Raw genomic sequence first — 20,133 nt, 5'->3', positions numbered from 1 at the left:
CATGCTGCACAGTTTTATAGTGGCTGTTAGACGGTCAAAAATGGATTTGGCAGCCACGTAACAGGACAGGTAAATAACATTTTGATGAGTGACTTGAGTTTAACCTGACGCCCTGTAGCTGATATAGAGAACCGATATATGATACCATATGACTGTTATTAAAACACAACTGGGCGTTTAGATATTTATTATTTGCATTCGTTTTGCTTTATAACTTCCCATCACCTGGATTTTCACACCTTGCCGAGTAGCGTAAGCGCCCCGGAAGAAAAAAACTACGGTTTGAAACGCACATGTAAGCGCCGCAATCATTGCAATACAGAAGTTACCTATACGAGTTTCGGTTCAAAATATGAAATAATAACGGACGAAGACGGATCATAATAGGCTCTACTGAGCTTCTGGCTGGCATTTGGTCACCCTGTAAAGTTAGGCCGTTCAAGTAATTGCGTGATATCTGTGGAAGATATGGTATTTAGTTCAGACTGATCACGGTACGGACCTGTGTTTAGCTGACAGGACGGCATCGAAGTGAAAGCGATATACAAAATAGCAGAAGAGAAACAACTTGCATAAATGTACGTACATGTACATACATGTATCTACAAGATGCCTGATCTTTAACCCAACTGAATATTAACATTTACCTTTTTTTCTATGATTGTTTATGATTGTAAAATAATATTTTAGTAATCTTTTCACAGTTTATGAATAACATATTTGTTTGTATCTATAACATGCGTTAAAAAGGAAGTAAAAGTAATACAACAATGCCAAATCACGTTGTTAATAAAGCGTTTGTCGTGCAATATAGCGAGAGAAGGATTGCTTTGGTTAAAGGATTATTTAGCCTATTGCCTGCTGATGTCCATTAAAACAGTTCCTGTATTTGTATAATGCATTTGTGTTTAAGGCGTATGTTTCGCTTTCTATACGTCAATATGAGGCCGACTTCAGAGGCCAACGAACTATATACGCTTACATACGAAAAATTACACACAAAAATAGATGTGTAAAGAAGAAATTTGAAGTGCACTCGCGGAGGTGTTGGGTAAAGCCTCTACCTCCGCATTTCATAACTAATAACAATACATAGCTATAACAATAAGAAGGAGGTAAACAGGAAAAAGAATCATGTTGGTGTGTGATATGACTGTCAATGGTAGCATATATTGGATTTTGATTCTACCAATCAATTCAACAGATCATGATTGGGTTGATATAAAAACATAAGATCACTTTGAGTGAAAAAGGAGGTTGTCACCATCTGTTACACGCTGAAAGAAAAATTACCGGGCCGAACGCCTTCGGACCAGCTCAGCTAAAAACAGTAGTTGTTATTTCTTTGATTAACGTTCAGCATTTTGGGTAATGGCAACAACTGGCTACCCGTTGTCAGTATAATGTGACCTGACAGAATGTTGTGCAGGGTGCCTTCGACTTTGAATTTCATTGAGATAGCACTATAAAGTCGGCATACGATCCGCGATCTCACAAGCAGGCAATTGCAACAACATGCCCTGCGTCAAGCACACATACCTACATGCACGCATACACAACACACATGGAGGCACGTCCTTATGTGACCTTATCTGTTAATAGGACGTTTAACAAAACAAAACAAAACAAAACTTGTAACAAACAAAGCATTTATTTATAATCTTGATGGATGTTTTAGGAAAAATATATTTGAATCAAAGTAGCTATTGCATTTTGGTCAATTTTGTTAACAGCATGCCGTTTGAAACTGTTGTGCTTGTTAAGCCTGTGTTTGCCGTTCAGGTTCTCGTATCTTTTAATAGTTGAATAATTAATAGTAAAATGACTAAGAACTGCAACTTTGCCATCAACTTTTGAAATTAATAGGGAAGTACGACAGAGAGGGGTCTCACAAGTGCTTCTTACACAAAAATGTTTTCTTTTTTTTAAAAAATACTCTTTAGTTTTAGTGATTTTCAGTTCGAGATAAAATATTACAACTAAATAATAATTAGTATTATGCATTAAGTTAATAAGGACTCCACACAATTTATTTGCACAATGCTGAGGTATAGTCCCTATAACCTTCAGACATATGTACATTTTTGAAGTTTTGTATTTATTTCGATTAATCAACAAACCAGTAAAAGTTGTTTCAGTAGCACGTTGTGAATCGTACACGCTGGTAGCCTGTCTCGTTAATATAATCATAGCCAAGAACCATAGCATATGGATAGATACTGAACGCATTGGCATGTTACCGGGCCAGAAACAACGCTAACGACCCAGTTGGTTCGAATTCGTGGTCCTTTATTTTAGGGCTTAACCCGAGCAAAAACCCTAAAAATGCAAATACAAATAAACAGCTACACACGGTTACACACAGCCCCTCACATAGCTACATATATACCAAGGGAAATAACTCCTACTCGGTAAACTTACAAGTTTACCCTATTTCTATAAAATCCTTATATTTTCACGTAACGTTTATATATACAAATGTTTCCATATTCCTTACATATATTATTAGATAAGTTTGACAGAACTTGACAGAATATAGTTATCTTTCATTATTGAATATAATTAATAATGATACAGCATATGGTAATTTACACAGAATTGTCTATACATTCTCACTATTGAATGCATATTGTAGTACAAATAAATAAATTATAATCCTTAGATGAAATCTATAGAGTACATACCCTGCATAATTTAGTGTTTTAGTGCCATTTTCATTTTCACTTTTCCAACACTTCAATATAAGCTAAATGAAAAAAATAAGGTAACTATTAAAACTCATTGTAAAACAACATTTACCAATAACCTATACATAGTTATTTTTGAGTATCAATATTTTACTGAACAATATTGACTGGCGACCTTCAATGTCCTTGAAATAATTTGAATATTCACATGGCCATTTTGTAACAAAAATACCATTATTATCCTTAATTTAAATGTTAATAATATCTATACTTTACATTTACTGCATAAAGCTTGCTGCAATAACAGGATGGTTACTTGTAAATAATCACTACAAATTTGAATAACATATCAAGCCTTGGAATGACTTACCGGTTAATGTCCTGACTGTGGAGTCCAGCACACGTGCCCACCTGACTGACTATCCATGTACATGCATTCCCTAGCCTACCCTGATCTTAGCACACGTCTTATTTTGATTGGACAGTCTCAGACCAATCAAATGTCATTCTGTCTGTCAGGTGTCATAACAAGTACAGTCTTCACAGGTACAGGTAACACACCAACATTAAGGATGCATTCTCCTTCATGTCCATGGTAATATTATATTGGTACACCAGTAAAAGTATTTAAACAATATATATACATTTAATCAATATAAGCACACACTATACATGTACATAACACATGATAACTAAACAATCTCATACTGCCACAGGAACTTTCCGTATTCGTAAGTGAATTACAGTGAAAAGAGATAACTGTTGATAGAAAATATTTATGTTTCACATGCACAACTGTTTTATGAATGCCAATGGTTTCTTGGAGGTTGGGAAATATTCAGCATATCGCTGTCCTTTTTATCAAACCAAATTTATGAGGTACAATAGTACTGTACATCTTTGATTTTCGTCGGAATAAGTGAAAATAAGAAAGTACATAGGACTGTTAAGAAAGCATTTTAACTACATTAACAGCCTTGCTCTGAAACTTCTATAGCACATTTTATTAAAACAAATTGGCAAAACAAATGGTCTGAAATACATGCAATAATTGCAATACAACCTAATGTAGGTTCAAGTGTACCGAGTAGACAGCAGAGAGGGAGTTGGCCTTTCGCGACTGCGCATTGTCACGCATATAACGTAAGGAAGACAAACCTTAACTTATTGTCATGTTCATCTTATCCATTTAAAGTCAAACATTTTATGATTGAATTAGCTGATTCCATATATCGTCTATGAAAAAGGTAATTGGATACAGTTTCTGTGCAAAGATAAAGTTATGATTATTTACACTCAAATGATCACCAATATGAGACATGATATCTGTTGTAACCATTTGATCACCAACATGAGATATGATATTTTTTGTAACCATTTGATCACCAATATGAGATATGATATCTGTTGTAACCATTTGATCACCAATATGAGATATGATATCTGTTGTAACCATTTCGTTTTCTATTGATGTAGTTTAAAATGACGAGACATTTTACAATACAAACGCAAAATATCTTGGTTATCGCAGCTTTCTGATTAATTATGGTCCATTGAAAAAGTTTACTGCAATAATGAATAACTCTATACATAGTTCAAATATCAATAGTTCGATACCTTGACAAGAAGTTTGCATTCACATAATGAAAATTTCAATCAACAACATATGGCAACGGCCGGTCCCGTTCCCGAAGAAGTCTATAGACCTTTTCCAGATCCATCAGCATGAATGCCACGAGACCGATAGCGATAATGCCGATCATTATAAACCCCATGATTTGACTGCTCCCCCTGGAGTCAGGAGCGGAATTGAGACTTCTTTTGTACTTGGCTGTATCCTTTTTGTTTCGCCTCAGTTGAACATTTAGATCTTGAAGAATCCTTGCCAACTCATCCGGAGTAGGAGGTGATGGGGAAGATGTTACTTGTGATTGTGTGGTCGCAGAGCACGCACACTGACTTGAGGGCGCTGTAGAGGATATTTCTAAATTAATAAAACAATATTTTTATTTAAAACAGTGAACAGTACGCAGAGTAACCCTACACTGCTTATATAACAGGATCGAATATCAGAAAACCTTGTGTATATATATGTGTAGTTGCGTCACACATAGTTACATTTTACGTCCCTAAGACCAACCGTATTTTGACGCATGTGATCAGCCATTTACAGTCAAACATTTTATGATTGAATGCGCTGATTTCAAATGAAATTATGATAGATTCTATAATGCAACGTATATAAAAGTTTTATCTATTCAGTTTTTTTTGCAAGCAATCAATATATGATTATTTAAACTCAATTTTTGTTTATAGGAAAATCTCATATATTTTAAAAATAGTTCGTTCACTGTTTATGTAGTTTTACATTTGTACCTTTCAGTTTTTTATTTCTAGTTTGATGTTTTCATTCCTGTGAACATAACAGTATTGTTTGGCTGTAAATGACATGCAATGTCGATGGGCCGTGAAACATTACAATAACAAAAACAAATATGATTTCTTAAGTGACCATGTTTCTATTGTTTAGATTTTTAGTATTTAACATACCTGAAGGACAGACAGTAGACTGATTGTTTTCGCCTATACAATCAAGTCCAGCACCAACAGGAGCGGGATTTGCGCATGATCTTACTCGAATGCGTACACAGTCTGTCCAAGAGCCCCACGCGTCCCATGCACCATCAATACCTTTTGATTGAATTATCAATAACAAATGCGAGTTATGAAATGTTGAAAGTGTGTATTGATACTATGATCGTGTCATTTAAAATAATTCCATTCACACGATGATAATGTCTTTCATTACCGAAACAATTATTAAATTATGTCGACATGCAATGTATTATTTATAGATACATTTGTGCATGCATGAGTCTGTTTTGTTTACATGATGGATGCTTGGAAAATAAACAAAAAAAATCTATATTCATTCTGCATTTGTCATGACTTCCTTTTTGGTTTAACAGATTTTGACTTGTGTCGGCGTGCCTATAAGAAAAGCCTTATATTGTTATTTCCCCGTCTGATATCCCTGGGGAAGTATACAAAGTTATTGTTGAATTATTCAGTCTTAAAAAACAAATTCCTATAACAACCTACATCACTCGACATTTTCATAGATACCGATACATGTCAAAGATAATCAAAATATATTTTGCCAAATTAACCTACCGCAACCTGACTATGAAATTGACGGTTCTGCAAATATGCGGCACTTACCGGGACAAGACGTATCTTCAAGACAGCTACCGATGTCAGTTCCATTGCCATCGCATTGACTGCCACCATGCTGTGGGGTGGGGTTAGAGCATGACCTTGACCGAGTGTGCGTTCCAGTAATTATCAGGTCACTTCCGGTATACGGATTACATGTCATAGAGCACCGACCCCAAGGTTCCCATTTGGACCAATTTCCATTAACTACAAAGTGAAAAATAAATTTCATTTTAAGAAGTACTGGTTCATAGCTTTTCGGTGAAAGATGTATATTTTCTTTTCAGAATGAATACGAATTTAAGCAGAGATCTTTAGGACCCCGCGGATGCCTTTCGTATTCGAGGTGTCCGTCCGTCCACACGTCCATTTGACATTGTGATATACCTTGAAATGTAAACTTGCTATACGCGATAAGGGTTTGACATTTTCTAAGGTCAAGGTCACTGTAACTAAAAACATACCAGGGGTAGTACATTTTTTTTTCTTCTTTATTTAATTTAGCAAAGTGTTACAATGTGATATACAGATGGTCAATAAGGGATTAAAAAATGTAGATATGAAGGCACATAGCGGGACCTTTACTGACATGTCAGTGCTAGAGTTCTACCTGATGAAAATATCAGACTACTTACCAAAACACGAATATGAATGTATCGTGGCATGTTTTCTGCAACGTAATATACCATGAATGAATTAGCATGTATATATACCAAGATATGAGCTGTCCCACTCTATCGCTTGTCTTCGGTATGGTCTTTCAGTTGGGAAGCACTCAAAACCCAGCAGAACCAACATACTGCTTCCAGCACACGCGCATACAATATTCATATGAAGTTGTATTTGATATTTGTCAAATTCTCAAGTCATTTAAAGGACGTGCCTCCTCCATATGTGTAATGTATGTGTGAGTGCTGGCGGTAGTATGTCGTACAAATTAACAAGATAAATGTCGTACAATAACCAAACAAGCATTCATTTACTATCTGCAGGACGCTTACTTGGGCAGGGGCACGACGTAGATTCCACAGGAAGGTCATCTGATGGACAATCAAGTCCGCCAAAAGTAGGTCTCGGATTTGTGCAGGTACGATGTCTGGTTTGTTTACCAGACGTTGGTGATGTGGAGGGCACACATCCCACGCAGTAACTCCAGGCACCCCAGTCAGTCCAGCTTCCATTCACAGCTGTCAATAAAATGTGCTATAACAATAAGACTATTAAGTAGCTGGCTTGATATTGTCGCAATACAAAAGAATAAGCAGCGGGAAATACAAAAACACGGCCAATACAAGAACAACACGGCCAATACAAGATTTTACGCGAAACGAACGCATCCCGACACTCGGAATCCTCTACGTCATTTTCAAGACGCGTTTGAAATGGTCGGTCTAACGTTACGATATCGAAAAGAAAATGGATGACAAACGGGGAGCAGACGAACAAATGAACAAAAGATGAGGAATTGTCTCAACAACAATGACTGAAATGAAATTGGAGTGAATGGTTTATATAAGTGAAGAATCAGTGGACTTGTATACTTCATATTCGACACGATTTGTGCAGTTGGACAGTCAGTCATTGTGCCAGGTAGAAAGCTTATACGTTTTATTGAAGAGATCAGCGTTCTTTGTTTATCCTTAGCATATCTATGTAATGGTTCAGTAAGCAAATTATGTTACGACCATAATTGTATTAGTGACATTCTAATTTTTGATACAAACGTCACAGAGCGACAGACGGACGAGGTTATATTGTTAACATGATGGATGCTTGGAAAATAAACAATATGTTTTCTATATTAATTCTGCTTTGTCATGACTTTCTTTTTGATTGTCACAAGTTTAATTGAAAAAGACATTATTGATGGGTTATTTCTGTAATGGCGCGTTATTAGTTCTCGGCTTGCTACATTTACCTTCATCTTTGCATCAGGCCAATGAAGTAGGCCTCAGACCAATATCTAGGCCAATACAGATAATAACAAATCTATCCTGATTGTGATGGGCTTACAAATAGAAGAATACTTGATGATGTGCATTTTTTTATTGGAAAATCCCGTCGTTTTAATTTTTATATGACTTAAAGCCATGATGTTAAACAAAAATATACTATATATTCTATATTACATCCAGGAGATGCTAGTTAAGCATGACTACTGTCTATTACGTGTACTTATCTTGACATTGTAAATAATTACACTCTATATGTATTAAATGAATTTATTATTTCTAATTGTAACAGTTGTTGGTAGCAGTGACCTGTGCAATATATGCACATGGACTTTTGGTCTAAGCCTGCCAATATCTGTCTATGATAGTGTATATATATGCTGAAATAAATGTATTTGTACATGTACTTGTATGTGTGTGTAAGTGTGTATGAGGTGTGTGAGATGTTTCCTTCATGAGTTACTTCCCCTTAGCCTTGTGTTAATATGAATTATTTTGTGTTATTTTTTTCATTTGCAACATGTCTAAAATATTATGTCTCCTTGTTTATTCTACTTTGGCCATTTGACGGAGAGAATGTATATAGGCTTTGCCTGTTATTCAATCCAATTGATTACGACATCTTGTCAATAAAATTTGATGAAATGAAAAATGAAACAAATCAATAATACTACAGTATTGCTGTTGCAGTACGCATAAACAATTCAGGTCGTTTTCCCTGTAATATGACTTTAATTACGATTTCTTGAATCAGATTTGCGAGTATAGGCTTATGGTATCTTCTTCAATTTTATATAATCATAATTTTGCCGTGCTATAATTGATATTTATCAAAGAAACCTAAAGACACAAACTTCAATTCGACGATGTGACGAGACGAAAACCTCGAAAATGCCATCTTGGTGCACGAATGCTTAACCTAATACAAACCACCAAATACCAGTCAATATCAGAATTGTTGCCCTTTTCATATACGTTACACATGCAGGCATACACAACACACACGCAGGCACGTCCTTGAATGACCTTATCCGCTGCAGGGACGTTAATCTCTTTACAGCCAACCAACCTTGTAATGTTCATAATTTATGCATACATATTTTCAGACTTGAACAACAATATAGAAAATCATAGCTGGTTGTTCCAACGTAATTTATATGTATTTGCAGATTGTCTTTCCCTCTGATAAGACATCATTTGCTTGTTGTACTTCCCAATGCCTTAGCAACATCTGGCAGAATGGTTTACATGTATTAACAAAAGTGAAACCACAACAACAACGTTTAAACTTAGATAAGTGTAACGCAGGATTTATACCAGTATTGAAAATGTTAAAGTGCAACCGTCTGTTAAATACAGACATGCTTGTTACTTTTATTTTCAACTTGAATTAATATATAAAAAAAAATCATAGATCAACGAATCTGAAGGACATCCACAACTTACGTGGACAACGGTCCGGGGTACACGTCTTTTTCTCTACATCCACGTCGCTTTCTAGACAATTTTTACCGTCATACTTTGCAGAGCATCTTCTATGGCGTTGTTGTTGCCCGGATGGATTGATGTCAGATGTGCAGGTAACGCTACAGCCTCCCCAATCTGACCACGGTGACCAATTACCATCGACTGCAGATCAATAGTAAAATAAAACCTTTCCTAGTTTATGAAGGTTTTCTAACGTCCTCCGTAATTACTTGACGATCATTTCTTAAAAGAAGGGAAATGATCTTGAATTTTATGCCTACAGAGCTGCTTTTCTTCCTATACAAATGTTTTCAGAAAAGTGATGTCTGTTATGAATGAATATAAAATGTGCTGATATACAATTCTTAATCTTGTATGGGAGAATATTATTGATGATTATGGTTTCAATGAGCAGTAGTGACCGTTTCTTCCGTGTCATTGGTTGGCTGTTATAGATCTAACTGGCGTCAAATAAGTCGCACTGAGCAAAATGGACAACAGGTTGAGAGACCGAAGCAAAAAGTGTCGAATTTTGCAGATGACGGACAACATTTGTTTGAAACGACATTGTATGTTTTTCGTTTACTATCTTTCTACCCCTGCAGGTTGGAATATGTAAAATTAGGCAACGGTTCTACCGTTTTCATTATAATGTTAAAGGGCTAAATGCTGTGCTATTTGCCTCCGGTATGGTGTTTCAGTGATGCAGCACTCTAAAGTCGGCATCAGTTCTGCACTATCGCAAGGAGGCAATTAAACCAACATAATCTGTCACCAGCATGTACATACCACATGGAAGCACGTCCTTAAATGAACTAAGCTGTAAATAGGACGTATTTGCATGCCGAAAAGTGAGGTAATTAATAAATCGTGTTGCAAATGTGTTGCAATATCTGTGTCCCAAAGTAGATTGTTCAAATGAAAATCCTCGAAACTACGGTATAACCTAAACGACGTCGAAAGAGACATAGTACCTGTTTCTGGTAACGGCCCGTAGCTAGTTATTGACTACATATAAACCGCTCACGCGGGCAGAAATGTTTGCTATCTGGACATTTGATTTAACTAGATTTTGGTGGTGTTTTAGCATCGTGACTGGACACTTGGCGTATACAATGCCAAGTAGTCAAATGTATACAGCAAATTGAGAAAGAACAAGTAAGTGTATTTTGTTAATCATCAACAAAATAACTACAAACATTTGTATGTGATAGCGGTTTTCAAACATATTGTATTAAACATGATGCTAATGAATCGTTACAACCAGTTCAGAATTTTATTATCGCTACTCATTTTTACGCTTGTGATATGATTTTGCAGGTCATATTTTGGCTATCGATATCGCGAAAATATTATCCCCGAGGAGATATCCTGCTTTACGGTATGATAAAAACCAAGCGACTAAATGCAACGATTTTAAGCAGTTTCCCTACGACACAATTATGATGCCCAAATGATGAAAAGTTAGATACAACTAAGAACTGTAAGCCAGAGACTAACTAATAACCCCGCCCCTATACAAACCAGAATTGTAAGCTAAAAGCTTACTAAGGTAAAGCATTGCAAAGCAATCCATAGTCTTCCACCAGAAATTATTTCTTTTTTGGCTGAGCTGTACAATTGTTTAAATATATAGGTCACTGACATACTTCCTGTACTCCCTCTCAATGAGTTAAATACCATATCTGTAAACTTTCATTGAAATCGGCCAAGTCGTTTAGGAGGTAGACCAAGTTTCTTTCAACTAAGGGTCCTTACTCCTTTTAAAAGGATCGGAATGAACAAGTACTTCTTGGATGCACAATCTCAGGGAGCAGTTACCATATATGTAAACCGTCTTTAAAATTGGCCCAGTAGATTAGGAGAAGCTGTAAGGAGAAGGATTTTCAACAAATGGCCATAACTCCATAAAAAGGGTTGGATGAAGAACATTAGCGCGTAAATAGCATATCTGAAAACGTCCGTTACAAATGGCCGCATAGTCTTGGAGGAGTTGTATTGGCAAGTACTTATCAACAAAGGGCGATTACTCCGTAGAAAAGGGTCAGATCGAAAAATAATACACCTAGATGCACAACATCAGGTGGTAGTTATCATATCTTAAAACCATTATTGAAATCGGTCCCGTAGTTTTGGAGGAGTTGTCTGGCACGGATAATTCAACAAAGGCCCATAACTTTGTAAAAGGGGTCAGAATGAAAAATATAATACGTGGATGCACAAATTCAGCTGGTATTTATCCTCTATGGAAACTTTCGTTGAAATGGACAAACTTTTTATACGGACAGATAGGCAGACGGACGGACCGACAAGCAGATTCCAGTATATCCCCTGACTTCTCTGCTGGGGGTATAATTATTATATATGTATATTTTATTACATCCAGTTTGGTAACCTTTGATTTTTTCTATGTTTTTAAAATTAGATATATTTATATCTATCGCGTCTTTTTTTACATCGATGGTTGGCAAACATTTCTTGAATTGAAGATGAAACAAAATTAATAAGTAGACAATTGGTACTTACTGGGGTAAGTCGGTACAGCGCAATCCTCGTCTATCTCTCCGTCTCCATCATCGTCTAGTTTGAAAACATATTACTTACAAAAGATTTATTAAACACAAGATATGTGAACAACTTGTTTGACTTGAAAATACAAAAAGCAGAATTATTTGTGCTTTGTTACATGTAAGTATATTGAGGAATAATTAATGCGATACATACGATCGCACTGAAAGATATAACGGAACTTATAGGCGTGCTTTTATCATTATAAATGGATGCTTAATGTGATACAAACACACCAAGAGAATTCTCCAGCTCCTCGTCAATCAGTCCATCACAATCGTTGTCAACTACGTCACCGAGGACACTTGTACTGCGGCTACAGGGCTTGGTTAATAAATAAAAATAATGACATGCATTTAGCACATGTTTGCTTTTGATATATAGACTTTCTGAAATTGTTATTTTTCACACTGTGACGGAAATCAAAAGTGATATTTGTCGAAGTGTGAAAAAATCATTATAAGTATAGACCAATCACAGCGGCACCTTTTACTTCATGTAAAGTAGCAAAATCTCGGTTAAAATGCAGTCAAAGAGACATCAGAATAAGTGTCAGTTTTGTTACATAAACTTTCAGAAAGACAGATCATTCAATTTGACCAAATCTTAGCAAATAACAGAAAATGGTAGAACTGCGTTGAGTTTATAATTCAAAACGATGCACAGCCTTGAGTGAAATTAGTTGCCTCTGGGAAAGGGACAGCTGATCGAGTTTGATTTTCTTCTTTCACTGACACACATGCGGTCATACACAACACACGTCCTTAAATTACCTTAGCTGTTGCTAGGACGTTACTCACTGTACAGCCAACCAACCAAACAACGTCCGCTAAATAAACGCCTCTGCAGAAACTACGGAATCTGCAGCGTCCGACATTACCTCTCATTAACTCTGTACTAAAACCTGTAGGATGGAACCATGTGATAATAGATATTAATATCCTTACCCCATTAACTGTTGCCATGCGTGTCCCGGCCGGAATGCCGTAGGTCTCCCAATTCGCCGTCCCGTACAGGTATCCTCCGAACACCACAATAGGAGAGATGTGGTAAATAGCGTGATATCCGTCAGAAACTATGACGTATCCTCCCACAAGATCCGTGCCGGGAATGTCGACGAACACCGTGCTGTCTGGCAGGGCGTTGTTGTCCACTCTGATACCTGACCGCTGGTCAGACTTAATGACAAACATGAAGAAGTTTTCGTACGTCCCCCAAGTGAAACGTGGAGTATTAAAACGATACTCCGACTCGTACTGCGCAACGGGCGTAATCAGAATCATGGCAGGATCATGAATATCGTTTCCATCATCGACGGACTGGCTATGTACAAATTGAACTACCATAATGGCATTATTAGACACAAAAGAACAGTACTTTTCAGAAGAAAAATGCAATAATACAAAGTCCCCAGGTTTCTGAAACGTTTTTTCAAAATTGGTTCTATTACCGAAGACGTCAGAACATTCTACCTTGAGGACAGTGTTTGCAGAACTGCTAACGACTTTGAAGAAGTCTCCTACTTTTCTACCAGGGATTGGAACTGCAGCAAATTTTGTACCCCATTTGTCTACCGACGATAAGTATTCTACCAAGTGGTCACTAGATCTGGTGTTGTTCCCAATTTCAGTTCTCTTATTACCACTTAAGAAGCCAACTGGCTTGTCAGTGCGGACGAGGGAACCGGTGAGATCGCCATGACTCTGTATCTGTACTGAATCAAATTGATCAATCAAGATCCGAATCGTATCACCGGGTCCATACGTGTTGTTATCAAATTGAACCACGTCCGCATCTGGATTAGTTGAGAGGGTTATTTTTACCTCTGTGTTATCTTTTGTGCCAATTACTACAAATTGTGATGGTTGATTTGTCGGGAAATAGCTTACAGCATAGTACCTTGTTCCTAGTGCTGGTTCGGGAAGGGCAAGAAACGCGTCATTTGTGTACGGCTCGCGGTTCACAGCAATAACCACTATTTCGTCAGTTGATTCTACAAGAATGCCCTTTGGTGCTACCTCTGAATTTTCAAGTCGAATGGAAATGTTAAATGTCAGTTTCACATAATCTTCCTTTGCTATTGTGCGTGTTTCGGAAAGGTCGTAACCACGAAAGAGGGGGGCGTTGACGTTAACAGTGACAGGATCTCCGACAGCGTTCATTATAAAAAGTTCTAGTTCCTGATTATATTTTCCTGTGTAGTAGTTATCCGAGTAAGCCAGGAAAAACTTTCTTCCCCGATTAGTCACTCCACCACGAACACCTGAAAGAGGATAAATATTATTATTACAAAGAATATAACACAACATTGACCGCCTCGGACAATTATCCTGACGCTTCTGTTTTGCCCTTTTTGTTTCTTTTTTACCCAAGAAAAAAAGTGGATGAAAATTGTATCTGTGCCTGACCAAGACAGGGGACGTGACATGGGTAATTACTGTGTTTTGCTTAAATGGGTAGTGGCTATTATAATATGACCAGATGGGATGTCATAATTTCGTTCCCATGTATGACATTTCAGTAAGATTCCACTTTAAAGTAGCTGGTGAGTTGCCTAACAAACTCGGGGACAAGGTCCCTTAGGGCGGGAGCGGTACTAAAGGTTGCATCTGGTAGCATGGTTGTGTTTGTTTCTTCATGCCAAGTAATTGTATATATGTTTATGGGGTGGGGATATCAGCTATTCTAAGTTGTGACTCGAAAACTTTAGACAGAACCTGGCTCAATTCTAAAACCGATTGAACAAAACAAAGGTGCGATAGGTATAGTGGGTGATATAAGGATTAGCCTGTGAATAGATACGATTTCGTATTTTTTAAACCGTTCCTCGTTTAAGTATGTTTCCATATTGCAGCCAGAATTACAAGGTTATGATTATATATAACAGTAATGGACTCGTGGCTTATTAAAATTGTTACACCCAACCTTAATCGTTGAACTCTAGATATATTGCTGTACACATATACATGTACGTACTGTAAACACAGATAATACGTCAACAAAACTGCCTTACCGATAACCAGTTACCTGTTAACTACCAGGTAACGGGTACATGTTTTGTATTACTAGTTGACTCTTAAGGGGGTGTTAAATTTCCACACAAAGCGTAACAGACAAAATTTACACAGGTTAGTCCAGTTGCTTATTTTAGGGTTCAATCATCGATGAACCCTCATCAGCGATCGACTTGGACGATGTGCAATATTTCACTCGAGCTTTCAGGGTTTTTTCATTCCGTAACATCGATTAACCGATCTTCCCATAGGCTATCGTACATATGTGTGCGTGTTATCGCACAATTGGGTTATCGACCGTTAAATCGCCCATTTGTTCAGACGATGAATGCACGATATGCGCGAGGTAATTTTGGTGAGTTGTGCCATCGAACAACTGTATAAATGAACTATGTCATTTCATAGCGTTTAGTTGCGTCGCTAAAAAGATTGACGATTGGTGTTTAGTCCGGTGAACTTTCTAAGGGAAATATTATCCTTAATGCCGTAATATTGACTACGTTAACCAAGCTATGGAACATTTTAACAACTAATGTTCAAGTGTGATATACTAAAATTATTGTATGCATTCCTATTTTTGATTGAGTTCTTTGAATTTAACTCATCGGGAGTGAAATCTAAGGCGACTATAGCCTCTTTCAGTGGGCTTGTCGAACATTATAACAGTAAAGCCAAATTACCCAAATTGGGCACCGCTCAAAAGTCCCCCGGGGGTCAGCTCTTCCTTTTGCACAATACAGAATCCCCTCCACCAATAACATGAAGTTAAATTCCAATCAGCGGTTAAGAAATCGTTTGCAGAAATAGTTGTTCGACGGACGAGACGCCACGGTACCACATTATATCACATTGTTCCTTTTGACCAGGTGAGCTTTATCAAAATGAAGAAATCGTTACCTTTTCATTATCCTTACAACATTGAGTGAATTTTGCTTGTCAAACTACTCACCTGATTAAAACAGAGAATTATAATACGAAGCACACAAGTGCGCATACACCACATGCATGGAGGCGCGTCCTTAAATTACCTTAATAGGAGGTTAAATAAAATAAAACGGAACCATATACGAGCATAGAAAATTAGTATCCAAATATGTTCAATTAACCCTGAGAAATGATAGCGAAAATTTAAAAGGATGACTTTTAATTTGTTCTGGGTTTAACGTCCTTGCAATTGGGAAGGTCATATTGAGTGCCGATGGGAACCCCCACCCCGATTCTGCAGGACTCCCTACGACATTCAGGCAGATTCAAGTAGGCCTATTTGGGTGGGTTTTTTTCACTTTGCGATACTCTGCACAACTAAAATTAAATTCGGAAGACATGTAAAACGTTTCAGGAATATTGGCCAATGACGTTTGCCAATATCTACAGCCGAGAATTAATCGATTTGTTTAAACTAACCACTACTTTGGGTGAAATAAATTTAAACGACTTACCAAAAATTGAATGGATAATCAAGACGAAAAACGCCACATGAAGCACCATCTTCTGTACCCTGCTATACCACCAGGTCAATACACTTACGTTGGCTGGTGATTCAGATATACCTTGTTAAGGAACGGTGAACACTTCAGAGTATAATTACATGTGCATTATTGATGCCAATATCGTTACGGCTGGCAGCAACATAATGAACGAGCAAGGTACTCGTGTGTGGACAAATAATTACCTTAATGACGTACTTGCAATTTGAATTCAATGATACAATACTGCAAACTAGCAAAAAACATCGGAACTTTAGGGATAGTTTCATACAAAGCATAACCTGCGTATTAATACCATTTTAATGTTCTTATTATTAGAAGCAGTAAGCCACAAATAAATATCTGTATCATACAACTACGTTTTATTTCCTAGCGCCTGTCTTGGCAACACCTCACATTTGGCTTGACTGTTGAGCGTTCAAGCAGGTGAGGAAGGCGAATGGTTCTGTCCCCATGCCGGGACATACAAAAGTCTTTAAAATGGTATTTGTAGTTGTTATTTCCTGCTTAACGTTCAGCATCAAGGGGATTGGCAGCAACTTGTTCGCCCGCTGTTAGTACAATGTGACCGGGCCGAATACTGTGCCTGGTGCCTTTGGCATGGCATTTCAGTGAGATAGCGCGTACAGTCGACATCAGATCCGCGCTATCACAAGAAGGCAAGCACACCAACACACCCTGTCTCCTGCACATACACACGCAAGCACGCATACACTACCCACATGGAGGCACGTCCTTAAATGTTCTTAGCTGTTAATAGGACGTGAAACAAAATTAAACCAAACCAAATTTGTCGTCCTTCTACGACTCTTAGGTGATGCTAAGGGAGAAAAGATGGAAAACCAAATTGGTTTAAACAACCTTTGAAACAGAATGGGAAGTGCGTAATACCATTTGATTTATGATTTCTAAAATTGAGAGGAGTACGACTTATTTTCAAGTTAAATAATTATTAAATCGTGTACATAATGAATCTTGTAACTACTAAAAATATAAAACTTTAGCCATCAAGGCAACGGCAAACATCTTGTACATGTGTCTTGAAAAATGAACGTTACACATGCACAGGGGATGATTGGAGCTATTCATTTAGTACTAGATACAGAATGCCAAACATGAATTATGCTGCATAATATAGCTTTTTAAGAATAATCGGAAATGAGGAATTTCTCTGATTTTAAACCTCTCATAACATTTCTTTAACCAAAATGAGAATTTTTGGCCTGAATAAATAATAGCTTAAGTATAATTTCATCTAATGTGGGTTCGTGTCGATAAACAAAAGTCGACTGCAGAGAGGAAGTTGTCCTCTCGTCCCTTCGGACAGGCCATACCTACTTCTATATGATGGTGTTCCATATGTTCAATTTTGTTTGTTTGTTTGTTTGTTTGTTTGTTTGGGGTTTAAGTTCCTCGCAACAGCCGGGGTAGAATATTGTATGATCTAATGTACCAATTTGAAACAAATGCGTGTAAATGTTATAAAGCAACAGTTTGATTGACACAGTTTCTCTCCAATAGCGATGTGATACATTTTGCAACCAATTTGTTTGCTATTGATGTTTGTGCATCCCTTTAGCACTTTTACTTAATTTGATAAGTTAATTTTATGAACGTCTACATTAATATTGTGTCGTTCTAAATGGCTACAACTGTCAATAGGCAAAACAAAAAAACAAAAAACAGAAAAACACCGGTGACAGTGTCATCATCTAAAATACACAAAGAATGGACAAAAACGGCATTGTACTCAGAAACCAGAACGGTCATGCTAATGGACAATTTAATGTTTAACGACTTTATACAATGTATACATGTGCCATGGAATATGGCTCTTTGTTGGTTTCGTGACAAATAAACAACAGAGAAATGCGTCATTCCACCTCCAACTTACTAACGTTTGAACACGCATCCATGACATATGTACTGTCGAGGGACGTTAGGTCCCCAGACGCGTCATGTACATGTTTCAGGTAAAAAGTCGTAGGGACTCTGATTACAATTACAATATGCACGGAAGACCAAACTAGCTTATTTGGCAATATAAGTTAAGGTGACTTTTCGTCTGAAAATATGCTTAGCTGGAATAAATTTCAAACGATGGGGAATATTGCACAATTCGAGGGCTGATCCGGGAAACGGAGGGGAGGGGCTGATTCCAATGGACATCCATTGAACCATTTTCGCATCACAGTTGTTGCTAATATTTCAATAATGAACCGTTTAAATACACACCAGTAATTCTGTATTTTCTTTTACAATTTGAACTCACATGGACAGAAGGAGTGAGCTGATGCCGTGGTGCGCGTCCGTTGTCAGTCCGTCCGCCCGGCGTCAACTTTTTACTTCAAATACTTTTTTTCTGAATAACAAGAGACCTGGGCGATAATATTTTGCCAGTAGTATGCTTGGATAAATGGCTACCAAATTTGTTAAAATATAAAGTCGTTTAACAACTTCTTCTGGTAACCAGAAGACCAGAAATTATGATATTTGTCCAATGACATGCAGGCTATCAAGTTTGTTCAGATCGTTGGCCTTGACTTATATTCAAGGTCACAGAGGTCAGTTATCTTAAAAAACGTCCAAACACCTTCCTCTGGATAACCAAAAAGCACAGGGTGATGCAATTTTGGCCTTTAACATGTTGGCATAAATGGCTGAAATGTTTGTTCATATGAATGACTTGCATATTCTAGACCTTTTGAAGGTTGCAAGTGTGAGCTCAATACCAGGTGAGTGAGGAAAGCCCATTGGACCTCTTGTTACATGTTGCGAGTCTTTTACATGATCACCTAATCACCTATTTCACAACGGCATTATGTTCACTTTTTCCGGTCATATGAACATTTGATTAGTGCACCCTTTTTATTTCAATTATGATGTGGTTCTTGTACATGTATTACACATTTTAGTTTTAACCATACAAAACGCACCATGTATCTGAACAATTTTATTGTTTTGCATCAAAAAGGTCGTAAAAAATCAACTAATAAGTGAAGTTACGATAATATTTGCATAAAATTGCATTATTTTGTATATTACACCATGAGAGTTATTTTCTAAATTTAAGACTATAATGTATTAATTTCTCATTGGCTACAAGGGTGCACTGAGGAGAAATAAACATAGATTGTATTGTTTACAGCGCCATGAGAACTCTTCTGTGTGTATACGTGCATCCTTGACAACGGCCATGGCAACACGTAATTGTAAAGCAGAAAATTTTAAAACTCAAGAAAAAAATTATCCCTGCAGGTAAGACACCGGGAAAAGAAAACACCTGAAGGCTTTGAATGTAATTGAACTACATACTGTCATGATAGTTTCTCTCGACGATTATATATTGATTGTTTGTTAAAGCTCAAAATGCAATTCTCTGAGCCTTGTGATGTACAGTGTACAATAACTTCAAATAAGATGTTCTTGCCAATCCATAAACAATGGACACGTAGTCCATTTTATATCTAACAAGCGCTCTATCGAGTCTTCTATCAGCTTCCGATTCAGTATGATATACTACTTGCATGTTTAGCGCTTTGATACATTTTGCTTTTAGGTTTTTGATATAATGACGAAATGATAACTTTCTGTCAAAATAAAGCCCAGGAAATTGTTTTGACCGGATGTACCATCGAGAGTGAGATATCCTCATTGATTGGACGTAAATGACAAAAATGCATGCACACCTTTTGGGGTAAGACAATTAAAAACTGTTTTAATCAGCCCAAGTTTGCAGTTT

At 37.1% G+C, this 20,133-nt stretch overlaps 1 protein-coding gene across 1 annotated transcript; it reads right to left on the bottom strand.

Annotated features, from left to right (window-relative positions):
* Positions 1-4,339: 4,339 nt before the first annotated feature.
* On the bottom strand, positions 4,340-16,392 carry LOC110458030. Its single transcript, XM_021509572.1, has 8 exons — positions 16,344-16,392; positions 12,838-14,153; positions 12,127-12,214; positions 11,849-11,902; positions 9,302-9,484; positions 6,905-7,090; positions 5,910-6,110; positions 4,340-4,671 (listed from the first exon to the last, which is right to left on the bottom strand). The coding sequence occupies exons 1-8, from the start codon at positions 16,390-16,392 to the stop codon at positions 4,340-4,342; spliced, it is 2,409 nt and encodes an 802-aa protein (XP_021365247.1).
* Positions 16,393-20,133: the final 3,741 nt, after the last annotated feature.

This window comes from Mizuhopecten yessoensis, unplaced genomic scaffold (assembly GCF_002113885.1).
Source record: "Mizuhopecten yessoensis strain PY_sf001 unplaced genomic scaffold, ASM211388v2 scaffold9409, whole genome shotgun sequence".
Taxonomy (NCBI): domain Eukaryota; kingdom Metazoa; phylum Mollusca; class Bivalvia; order Pectinida; family Pectinidae; genus Mizuhopecten; species Mizuhopecten yessoensis.
Note: the sequence above shows the minus strand (reverse complement) of the source record. Positions and strands in the feature narration are given on the sequence as shown.

Excerpts from the sequence above, each read along its gene's own strand:
- LOC110458030 (XM_021509572.1), bottom strand. The coding sequence starts at position 16,392 with ATGGTGCTTCATGTGGCGTTTTTCGTCTTGATTATCCATTCAATTTTT. Across the intron at positions 14,154-16,343 it reads GATTATCCATTCAATTTTTG|GTGTTCGTGGTGGAGTGACT; the intron begins GTAAGTCGTTTA and ends ATCCTCTTTCAG. Across the intron at positions 7,091-9,301 it reads TACCCCGGACCGTTGTCCAC|CTGTGAATGGAAGCTGGACT; the intron begins GTAAGTTGTGGA and ends TTTTATTGACAG.